The sequence below is a fragment of the Platichthys flesus genome, chromosome 23 (genome assembly GCF_949316205.1).
Source record: "Platichthys flesus chromosome 23, fPlaFle2.1, whole genome shotgun sequence".
Classification (NCBI taxonomy): Eukaryota; Metazoa; Chordata; class Actinopteri; order Pleuronectiformes; family Pleuronectidae; genus Platichthys; species Platichthys flesus.
The window spans coordinates 11,536,163-11,548,395 of NC_084967.1; the positions used below are offsets into that span (position 1 = coordinate 11,536,163).

A 12,233-nucleotide genomic window follows, 5' to 3' on the forward strand; every position below is an offset into this window, starting at 1 on the left:
AGTCAAATGGGATTAGCAGATTATGAGTGGGTAAGAAGTAGAGTAATTACACATAATCCTTTATATTCATAAAGAAAAAAATATGGCTTTTTCCACACTTATCGGTGGTAATCTGTCACAGCGGGGGGGAGGGGGGGTGTGAAAGAATGACAGTCGCTGTGTGGAAGACGACAATTAAGACAACTGCATGAAAACAGAGGCACAATGGGGAGGTGAGGCTCAAAAGACAGGACAACAAATGTGTCTCAACTCGGGGGCAGCGTCCCTCTAAGGCTGCATTCTAGGAAATATTATGTCACAGTGGAGCCACGAGCAGTGGCGGTGCGTCAATACAGGGCGCTGGGGCGCCGCCCACCCTACAATTTTGAGATGAAAAAAAAAAAAAAAAAAAAATGACATGTCAAAAAACATTATATATCAAATAATTTAATAAGAAATGTACTGTTTTAAAGCGTTAAATGTGTGCCGGAGACCGTAAGCCCCTGTCAAAAACCACTTAAATGTGACCAAATATAATATATTGCCATTCGTTGAATGATAACATACGATAACGTCACTGAGAGAGAAGCCACTCCTCCCTGTGGGCGCCGGTCAAGTGGAAGTCTATGGAAGCCAAAAAAAGGGGCAGGAACATTTGAGCAAGGACAGTTCTCATTGGCGGATGACAGTTCGAGCCATGGGCGCACGTACCTTGCGCCCACAGCCAATGAAAGGGTTTCTAACAGGACTGTCCAATCAGAGACCTTTTGTGATTCCCTCACATCACATATCTAAAGGTGCAGCATAGTTAGCACTTAGCAGATACTTGTTTTAATCTGAGAGTATGGCGAATGAAAACTCTATTGTAGCTATTCACAGAACACCATTCAATCGACGATCGGATGTCGATAAAAAGAAACTAAAAGAAATGGGACCTGACCGTCCGGATTTAAAACTTGAACAGATAAGCACTGACCGCGGAAGAACCTACAAGCGGAGCTTCTCCTCCAGCCTTTATGCTAACCGGAGCTGGTTAGCGGGCTGTGCAGTGAGTAATGCGTTTTTTTGTTTCCCCTGCTTGTTGTTCCAATGTACTGGGACTGAAATACTCTGGACTACAACGGGGATGAGGGATCTAAAGCACTTCACCCAGAAATGCAAGAAACACGAATCGTCTCGCTGCCATCTCACTAACAGCATGAAGCTAAGTCTCTTTGGGAGACTGAGTATAGCGGAACAGCTCGACGAAGGGTACCGAATTGGCATCCGTAAACACAATGAGGAAGTAAGGAAGAACAGGCACATTCTCTCAAGAATTATAGACTGTATTAAGTTCTGTGGTGCATTTGAGTTGGCACTGCGTGGTCATGATGAGAGCGAGAGCTCTGATAACCCAGGGATATTTCGTGGCTTGGTGGACGTTGTTGCCTCACTCGACGGTGCACTGAAAGACCATCTCGACAGCGCGACTGTGTTCAAGGGAACATCCAAAACGGTCCAGAATGAACTTCTTGACTGTATGCTGGCTGTTGTTAGGGAAAAGATCATAAGCGAGATTCAAAGCAGCGATTTTCTATCGATCCAAGCAGATGAGACCACGGATATTAGCACACAAACCCAGCTTGTGCTTGTGCTTCGCTACTTAAATGGTGCTAACCTGGAGGAAAGATTCTTTGAGTTCATCCCTCTGCAGTCAGCTACAGCAGCGACCATTGCCATGGCATTAAAAGAACGCCTTGCTGCCATCCTCCCAGGTGAGCAGAAAGTTAAACTCATCTGCCAGGCATATGACGGTGCCAGTGTAATGAGGGGTACCTCTTCAGGTGTTCAGAAGAGAATCCAGGACGACTACCCAACTGCCCACTATATCCACTGCTATGCCCATCAGCTCAATCTTATAATGCAACAGGCCACCTCTCACATTGTTAAAGTCAAGAACTTTTTTTCTGACTTGGGTGGATTAGCTGCGTTCTTTTCAAGATCCCCGAAGCGGACCGTTGTCCTTGATAAAACAGTGGCCCGTAGACTGCCAACGGCCAGCAATGTGAGGTGGAACTTTCACAGCCGTGCCGTCAATACTGTGTTTGAGCACAGAGATGACCTCATTGACTGCTTTGAAAGAATTCGAGCATCAGATGGCTTTGATGACAAGACCAGCCACGAAGCAGGAGGCCACATCAGGCTACTGGAGGATCCTGATTTCAACTTCTTCCTTAAACTGTTTCATCGGATAATGCCACACGTGGACATTCTCTATGCCAAGCTCCAGAACAGAAACATAGATTCAGTCTATATAAATCGCTGCATCCAGCAGTTCCAAGAGGACATACAAAAAATCAGGTAATTTCATTATTGTTATTATTCTGTAAGCTTAGTCATAACATTCTTATTTTACATTAACCATAGTAATAAGACAAATGTGATATTTAAATTATTATTATTTTTATTTACAGAGATTCAGTCCATGCAATGGTGGTGGAGCACAGGAGTGGCTCTGAGCAGCCGAGGAAGCGCCGGGCTATCGATCAAGATGAGCTTAAATGGATTGCCACAGAGGTGAGTGTCAAAATCAGCAGATGCCTGTGTTAAAGTTCAATGTTTTGTCTTTCCCACAGCAGAACACATGTTGGAAATTGTGAGATTTGTGTGGATATCATATCAGACTATACTTTATCTAAAATACCAATTCGAAATGTTGATGAGCCATGAGACCTAATTCCTGGCTTTTGTGTGTCATGGAGTGGGGGTGTGTGTGTTTCATAGCACCAGGCTAGTTCCTGGCTTTTGTGTGTCTAGAGCCAGAGCTGTTAGACTCTGATTGTTGGCTTTTGTCTGCAGCCAGGACAAGATGGTTGAAGTCAAAGGTTATTAGCATCTAAATGCCCCACACCTTATCTGTCTGTCTCTCTCTATATTTATCTGTAGGTATGCGACACCATACTTGGACACACCAAGGAACGCTTTGCCTTCAAGGACCACCTCATCAGTGCCACCTTACTGGACAGCCCCCAGTTTGACCACTACCTCGATGCATTCCCTGAAGTTGCTCTGGCCACAACATTGAAGGCCTATCCTGTGCTCGATGGAAGTAGGCTGAAGACAGAGCTTACCCTCATCTATGGCTCAGAAGAATTCCGAACCTGTCGTGGTGCTGTGGATCTTTACCAGTTGTTCAAAGACAATAACCTTTCTGAGGTATTTTCAGAGACAGAAACACTGCTTAAAATCATCATCACAACTCCCATGGCCACTGCTGAGGCTGAGAGGTGTTTTTCAACACTGAAAAGGGTTAAAACCTTTCTCAGGAACACAATGACTCAGGACAGACTGAATGCCTTAGCCATGCTCTCAATGGAAAAAAGGCTTGTCACAGACATGATTGACTTTAACCAGAAGGTGATAGAGAGATTTGCCAGCTTGAAAGAGAGGAGGGCTAAGTTTCTTTACAAGTAGTAGGGCCTACTCTTGACAAACAACAAATGTAAAATGTTATGTCTCTTCTGCTCTAAACCTCTTTCGTGTGAGGGTGTGGGCACCTTTTTTATTCTGTTCATCTCTGAAACCCTACCCAATGTCTCTTACCTATGTCCCTACCATTCTGCTCTGAACTGTCATGCCCAAAGTAACAGGTTATTGTTATTGTTGTTGGATACTAGTGTTGAGCACTGTATGTTATTGAAATAAAGCTATGTTTTTTTTAATATTCTAATCAAAACCTCAGTTTTTTTTTCTCATTGCGGTGGGCTATTTAAACCGCACCGCCCAAGTGCGCCCCCCCCAAAAAAAATGTCACCAGCCGCCACTGGCCACGAGGCTGTCCCAGTTTGAAGGCTGCTTTAAAATGTGGACGAATCATGCGTCCTTCCATCCCCGAGAAATAAACGCTCCAATGATTGGAACGCTGTAGTATGTGAATGGGTAGTAGCCATGTTGTAGTATTAGATAAGTATACTGTGTGTACGAGCAGGAGTTTCAGTGCAAAACAAAAGTGAGGGAGGGAGCCAGACAAATGCAAAAGACGGACAGGGGGAGAGAGAGAGAGAGATGAAGAAAGAGAAGACAAGCAGGCAGAGATGTGTGTCCCAGATCAGTGGATGTACTGAGAGTAGTGGTGGATCCCCTCCTCCTCCCAAAAACCTCCTCCCACCCCCGTCCCCTGCTGAGCTCTGGCACTGATCAGAGGAGTAAGCGTCACTCTGCATCGCAGCCACACACTGGGACTGGAGCAAAACAGTGTCCCTGCATTCGGCCAGCATAATCACAAATCCCAACACACACACACACACACACACACACACACCACGCAGACCACAAAACAGCAAAACACACTCCAACGTGACACCTCGGCATAAAATACACACAAAACGCCACAAGCATACAGAGCAGGAATGTCCCCGAGCACACACACACACACACAAACTGGCATTTTACCTTGGCGCAGTCCACATTATGCCCCCCCCCCACTCCTTTCCACTGCCACAACCAAATTAAACTAGGAAAGCAACCCGAGGATTTTGCAGCTTGCTGGTGGCTACAAGAGGGGGGGGGCTCAACTAAATCCAAACACATGCAGGACATTTGAACTTTGTTTCCATCACTGAGGTCAATCTGATGCACATGACACTGATCTAAATATACAGATTAAAGAGCTGTAAATCTGAAATGACATGATTCACCTCTATTGGGACGCAGTGCTGTTCAACACCGTTGGTTTCAAGCAGCGGTGCTCCTTCTCCAATTTAGAGCAGCACAGCATATTTATCAAACTGCAAGCATCTTGTCAAATCGTCAGACGGAAAATCTGAAGTGTCACCAAACATTTGATTTGCAGCAGCTCTGTGGAACATGGAGCTCATCCTCCTCCTCCGTGATAATCTGTGACTCATGAGGCTGCAGAAATTGGCATCACGGTCTTGGTTTGAATCCAATGGCCTTTCAGAGTATCGTTGCAAACATTTCATTTCATTATAAGAACTATTATGTTTAGAAGCAGCTTCAAAAATATTCTGGGATATTGAGAAACAACAATGAGGCTGAATTCCATTATAATAAAGCAAAGCCCTTTTATTTACACGCACACACACCTGTGAACAAACAACAACTTAAATAATGATGGAGTTATCGGGTTTAACACACCTATCCGCCTGAGCTAACCCCTGCTGGTGCGCAAAACAGATGGTGCACTCGTCTCTCTCAGGAAAGACGGCAGTGGAGAAGAAAAAGGAAGGACAGAGAGGAGAGAGAGAGAGAGCGAGAGAGAGAAGGCGGGGTGTCCTTGGTGTTTACATCAAGTCGTGGATTAGCAGCATGGATTACTGTCACCAGATACCCCGTCTAGATCGGGGTTAGGAGGTCTAATCCACCGCGGAGCTGTTGATATTACAAAAAAAGCCTGAGGATTGTACCGTCAACCGGCTCCATGTCATATGAATGACAAAAAAACAACTGAGAGACATGATGTTCTACAAACCCAGTGTTTACAAGCAGCAACATGTTATTTTTAATTATTTAAGCTAGAACTGAAACAGAAATCTGTACCTGACATCTTTAAAGGAAATCGGTTTATACCAAACACATGAATTCCCTATGTTGGGGAGGAATTATGTCTTACTACATGTGCTAACTATGATTATACTGCATAAGTGGCTTTCAAATGGAGGCGATATATTCACTAAACAGAATGATGATGTTCATGACTCTCGAAAGCCCCAGGTTACGTTAAATGGCAACGTTTACGACGATTCCTTGCCAACGCTTTTAAATTCTTCCTGCAAGAGTCTGGCATTGGCGGGGAGCAGCGTGATTAAGGGTTGAAGGTTTTTTCCTCAGTGGGGAATTCAGATAAGAGTGTCTTCGGCTTGGCCGGATGCCTCGCCAAACACAACATCCGTGTTCTGAAGGTGGGAAGCCAGAAAGGGATCATGTCCTCGTTGCAGCATGAGAGGCGATCCCTACGTTTCAGGATCCCTGTGCTGGATGAGCTGCGAAGGGGGTGTGGGATAGCGTAGATGTTTGCTCGTGTCCCCCCCCCCCCACCCCCCAGCACTGGACGAAAGGATGATCAAGTGACTCTTTGTGTATCAGATCCTTGTCCACACAATCGCACGACAACAGCGGGAGACAGCTGTACAGAATGGGGGTGGGATACAATACAAACAGCACATGTCCTGAAAAGACACTGGATGACAGAATCATGGCCGAGCATATGAATCACTGATCTAGTATAAGTGTGTCAAGAATAAACCCATTTTCTGTGTCACATCTTTTCTGACTTTCCTGCGAGCTGGCCGTCTATGTCTCCGTCTCCCCTCTTCACTCTCCTGCAGTGAGTCAGAGCATTTCAAAGAAGGGGTCGAGGCAATGATCCAACTGGACAACCCCTCTGGATTTGAGAGAAATAGCTGACATCTGCCTGTCCCCTCTTCCCGCTCAATCTCTTTCATTTTTCGCCACTCCTCCTCTTTTCCTCGCACACTTCTGAGACTCGCTAATCCTCCTCGGCAGAAGAGGGGTTCAAACGCACTCATTTTTCTAAACACACACACGGGCGCGGAGTCAGGTCCCTCCAGAATGTTTTCAATACAGGAATAATAATCTCTGCATTGTGTCTTTGGTTGCTGGTGGAACTGCACTGCAGAGAGAGCGAGGAGCGACAGAGTCCTTGAGGGAGTGCAGCACTCAAATAGTCCTTGTAGCTTCCAAGTAAGGTCAAAGCGCACACTGTAAACCTCCACAGACACACAGACACACACTCACGCACACTGCCAGTCCTCTGTGCAGTGAGTGCTGATGGAGGCTGAGATATAGGTGAGTTATCATCAGTGCACATCAACAGGCTCTAATTACATTAGGAGGACTGTTGAGGAGCCCACTGGCCAGCCGTCGCTCTGATTGGCATCTGAGTCTGTCAGACTTCCTGAATGGGCGGGGCCTCCGAGTTTGACGCGGACGACAGAGCATTGATTGGACAGGGCCATCGACAGGGTGAACCTGATGAAGCTCTGGATTCAATTAGGATGGAGTCCCGGCTGTTTATGAGGAATGATGTTACGGAAACGATAATGAGCTTTACTCACATGTATTAATTGATGGTGTAAAAACGATATAGCAAGCGAATGCAAAGTTTAAAACAAAAGAAAGTAAAAGTACAGTAACCCTGAGCAAACGTTTGAAACCTTCTGACAAGAATACATTTAAAAAAAATTAAATGATATGGAGCTCAAAAATTGAAAACTGCATCGGTGAAGCCTGGAGCAGAGTCTCGATACCTCCCTGGAATATGTATTTAACAAGCCGCACAGTGACATAGGTGTTAACAAAGACGATACGCTCTCTATCGTTCTCCTAACTGCCCCTAGTTATGGTCCTGTTGTGCTTTATAAGCTCATGTGGACTAAAAAGACTGAGATATTTTGCTGTAATTATGATAAATGCAGCTTAGAATCCTCCATAAACGGTGTTGCTAGGCGCTGTCTGACAGCTGCTTTCACAGAACATATTCAAAGCCTCTAGCTCCCTTCTCCTTTTCCTCTCCTCTCCTCTCCCTCAATTCCCTTATTCCCCACGCTCACGGGTAGACAGGAATGCAGGGCCGTGTCGACAAATCAGCACTCGCTTCCATCGGCTGCCGACTGGCACCATCTGAAGTCCCAACACGTCCTCCCCTCTCTTTCTCCATCCATCCATTCTTTCCTTCCCTGTTCCTGCTCTCCTTCCAGCTCTCCCTTACCTGTACATGAGAACACAATCTCTCTCTCTCTCTCTCTCTCCATCTTTCCTTCAACTCCCTCCCTCCTTCCTTGCTTTCCTCTGCAGGTCTGGTTTCCAGTATCCCTCCCGACACAGTCATTATGAGTTATAGTTTTGCTTGAAGCTGGAATGATGGATGTTTTTGGTGAAGAATGAGAAACAAAACACGGCAGTGCAGCATGTTCTGGGTGTACAGAAGTGACTTGTCACCTTCGAGGCAGCGTTCTGCTGTGGAGCTGCAGCAGCATCCTCACGGAGGAGCTGGGGTCTATCTGGATAAGAGCCTGGCGTTTTTTATCAGCACGGCTGATATTACCTGCAAATTGGAATAAGTGCTTCTGTGAATACGCGCGAGGGGCGTATCCCATAGTGAGACATCTCACTCATGCTACTCAGAGAACCGGGGTTACGAAAGTAACCTAAAGATCTCCTAATAGATTCATGTTGGCTCGTAAAGACGACACATTTGAAGAAATGCCAGATACTGTACGGCATTACATAATAATACTACCACATGTTTGTTTGTTAGCAAGATAACTGAAACTACAAGAGAAATTTCCATGAATTTTAGTGGAAACGTGTCCTTTGTGTCAAGGATAAACACATTACATCTTGGTGTGGATCTGGATCAGGGGTTGATCCAGGAATTTGTTTTCCTCTGTCTTTGACATGGCGAGATATCGGGCGTGTTTCAACATTTTCCTTGATTTCTTAGGGAATTATTCATGGCTCTTGATGAAAGAAACCGGGCATGTGTAGGGGGCTTGAATTTAGGAGTGTGTGGAGCTCGGTGCAGAACTAAATAAAACACCAGGATTGTAGTGAATTTAAATGTGGCTTCATAAGAGGGCTGTTGGGCCTTGTCTGGTAGCAGGATAAAGGAAACACCATGAAACCGATTTCAACCAAAATAGGTGAAGGGAATAAGTCAGGGAATACATTTTGGGTGCAGATCAAGAACTTCTTTTCATGTGTAGGATTGTGCCATAATACTATATATTTGAGGAATCTCCACCAAGTAGGGTAACGTTATAGATTTTGCTCACCACTGTTAACACAAACACACACATAGATCACTGTAAGCAGTAAATCCCTCCAGCAGATGTCCACACACGTTCACAGGCATGATGTGACCGCTGAGGTTTTCATCATGGTGTGGCCAGCAGCAGTGTCCCTGGGTTGTTGTAAGATTTGATTTCCAGCTAAGGTGACGTCCTCAAAGCTCTTCTTTCACGTTGCTCTATTCCTCTGTCTTCGCTGCCTCTCTCACCCGGCCTATATCCCGAGCATTCAGCGCCACTGAATCAGGTGATAAATCAGGAGTTGCAACACTTCATTCTGCACACAGCACACTTTAGGCCTCCAATCATAATAAACAGCTTATGTGGGATGGTACAGTGGAGGTAATGTGAAGAGGAAGGATAGAGATGGCGACGCCCATTGAAAACATTGCCCAGGGAATTGGGAGATTATGCCGGGAGAAAAAGGAGGTTGTGTGATGAATGTGGGAACTAAAGCTCTGTCACAAGTCCTCCCTGGGAGCTTCCCCTAAATGTTGAGACTCTCTTATTTAAGGTGGCTCTTCACACACAGAGCTGCGGGAGGTAACGGTAAAATAACTTCTCTTAATGCAGCTGGTGAGCGTCAGGGCCTACGGCAAAACTCTAACCAGGAATGCAGATCAACAACGAGGCTCGTCGCTCAATGAGCCGTTAATATCGGGGGGGGAGCTGAACTGTAACTTGAGAGAAATGTGTTTCGTCCTCAGACACTGATCCGTACCGCGATGATGCACAATCAAAACATGGGTTGAGGGCAAAGGGAAGAGAGAGGGGAATCAGAGTGGGGAAAGAAGGGGCATGTCATAGCATGAAAAGCAGAGACTATTACTAGACCTGTGAGTCAGCCTGAACAATAACCAAGCTGTGTAACCCAAAATCCAATTCAGCTATTATTTATGATTAATGTTATCCTGCTATGACATGTCAAATTACCTGCTGAGAAAGTCCTATAGGAAAACTGACAGAAATGCACCGCACCCAAACCCTAAACAGACACACACATTCACACGCACACACACAGAGTTCAGGGGTGACGGCAAGGTGTGCAAGAGTTCAGTTGGCTGAGAATATGCGGTGCCTCAGGGGAAAGCACATGTAAATTTGAACCACAACATTTGCATACCTTCTGATCTAAACCGTTTTCATCGTGGAATAGAAATTTAAAAGAACCGAATGTACGGATTGATGTGGCCACAGAAAAGCACCAAAGGAATCAGTCACATCTTTCGGAATACTCAATATGAACCCTTAAAATGTACCATATCATTGCTTTAACTTGTATGAGTCACTGACCTCCAGTAAAACTGTATTATTCACTCTACTCACAGACATAAAAAACGTTGTTAACACTGTCAGAATGTTGATTATTCCCAGCAGGTTGCAGCTTGTGTAACTAGGGGGGGGGGGGATAACATCTCTCCATGTCAAAATAACTGCTCCTGAACTCACCCCTCAGCTAAATCAGGTTTTCTGGCTGAGTCACAGTAAACAGGATCAGACCTGCCCCAGTTCGGACGTTCCGTCTTAACAAATGACGCCAGTGATCCCCGACCACCGGCCACACAGTCTGTTTGTATTCATGCTTTATATCTAACTTTACTTCTCCGCTTCTCCTTCTGAATCCTTCATCGTGGTGACCCCGTCTTCCTCCGCTTTCTTCTTCTCTTGCTGTTGCTGAACGCAGCCGAAGCAGACCTGACCTCAAAGATTAACTTCTTAGACATGAAAGCTTGATAATTTCCAAGGCTTTGTGGTGATTATAAAACGTTAAACTGCTGCTTATTCTCTGATCCTTGCTCTGTTCCTACATTGTTTTGTTTTTTTGTGTAAAGTATGAACCAAGGTGTGAGGGTCCTCAGTGCATCAGGTCTGTTTGCTGATGTGTGTTAACAAGTGTCTGTGTGTGTGTGAAGTAATGTGTGTACGCGAGTTTGGCAGAGCCCAGCACAAAAGACAAGGAGTGAACTACTGGACAACAACAGTTGTGTTAATCCATCCTATTTTATCCCCATTCCATCGCACACACACACACACACAAAAGAAGAGCACCATGCACATCTGCGAGCCTCATCAGTGCAGGGGTTGATTTGCTTTGCTTAACAGACATGGATTACAGCTTTACCCCTCTAATCCATACTGGTGATGAAGAAGAGTCTTAAAGATTTCGACTCCTGGTTTACTACGCACAGATGGAATGAGGTCAGACGACTGGCTGGTAGTGTCCTTTTGAATTAATTCTTTGTTTCTTTAATTCACTTTTAACTGGCAACTAACCTAGTCTCCACTAATCCACTGACACAAAATAAAGGGCAAAAGTTCATTATTTTTGGGCTTGAAAAATACCTTAAATCAACCACAATTTGACATTTATACTGACGGTTTAGTGAGAAATATGGAAAAAGCAACACTGCTATCAGATAACAACAACCTCACAATTCAATGTATTATCTGACAGGGTCGGTTAGACACACAATGCATTGGTATTTACTGTGTTCATGGTTGTTTATCACAGTTATTCCCATTAATTATCTAGACCGCAGCTGCACATCATATTCTACTATGTCCATATAAACCAAAACAAGTTGTGCCTCATCAAATAAACATCAGAGATCTCCTGGTTTCAAGAAAACAATAACGTTACGCACAACTCTTCTTTTTAAAAAGTATACTTCACTCTATTGGCGTCCTGTTCATATGCCAACCTGGTGTAAATTACCTAGTATAGGTGAGTATAGGCCAAGTGCAATAGATTGAGAGTGATGGGACATACTACAGAAGACAGAAGGTCGACACCTGCGGTAATGGTCTCAGAAAACTGAAAAATGAGCAGTTTGACAGCATGTGTCCAAAGTGCCCTTCCAGCAGCTGAGCTATTCTAATTTTAAACACATTGAGCAAATGGTGATCCTGCATTATTACTACGACTGGCGGACAAAGAGCAAAGACGGAGAGAAAGTGAAGGAGAAGAAAAAGCTGGTTTGATAAATAAGCACAAGTGGAGCAATCAATTTATAATTTTGCTAAAAGGTCAAAGTAGAAAGGAGGGAGTCAGTGATTTGAAATAGTAATGAGTAAAATGACACAAAATAATAAGAAAAGTAAAATTGCGATATTTAGGCTGCTCCTCCGACTGAACTACTTTAAACTGCTGTCCCAACGCATGCCACCTCCATTTCCTATCCATCTATCAACTCAAACTAATGTTGCCATGATGCCGTGACAGGCAATTGCAAGTAATTGCTAATAATTGTCAATAATTACAGTACAGGCGCCCCCCTTTGGGCGTCTTATGAAAATGTTGATGATGTTAATATTTAATCGATGAGTGAAATGATGCAACGGGGAGACATCACGCTGCAGATGCATGTCACACTGATGACCATTTAGGGGAAGTCAAATAAAATACAAAGGATATTCTGCAGCTTGCACAGTGAAAACACAGGG

The 12,233-nt window shown here is 44.6% G+C and overlaps 1 protein-coding gene across 1 annotated transcript; it reads left to right on the forward strand.

The window, feature by feature from the left end:
* Nucleotides 1-348: 348 nt before the first annotated feature.
* Nucleotides 349-5,987, forward strand: LOC133949172 (zinc finger MYM-type protein 1-like). The gene is made up of 4 exons (XM_062383374.1): nt 349-2,319; nt 2,433-2,535; nt 2,905-3,067; nt 5,821-5,987. Exons 1-4 carry the CDS (start codon nt 824-826, stop codon nt 5,985-5,987), a joined length of 1,929 nt encoding a protein of 642 aa, XP_062239358.1. The 5' UTR covers nt 349-823.
* The last annotated feature ends 6,246 nt before the right edge of the window (nt 5,988-12,233 follow it).

Bases quoted from the DNA above. Each gene is read 5' to 3' on its own strand.
- LOC133949172 (XM_062383374.1), top strand. From the start codon at position 824: ATGGCGAATGAAAACTCTATTGTAGCTATTCACAGAACACCATTCAAT. The intron at 2,320-2,432 runs GTAATTTCATTA...TTTTATTTACAG, and splicing joins GAGGACATACAAAAAATCAG to AGATTCAGTCCATGCAATGG. The intron at 2,536-2,904 runs GTGAGTGTCAAA...ATTTATCTGTAG, and splicing joins TTAAATGGATTGCCACAGAG to GTATGCGACACCATACTTGG.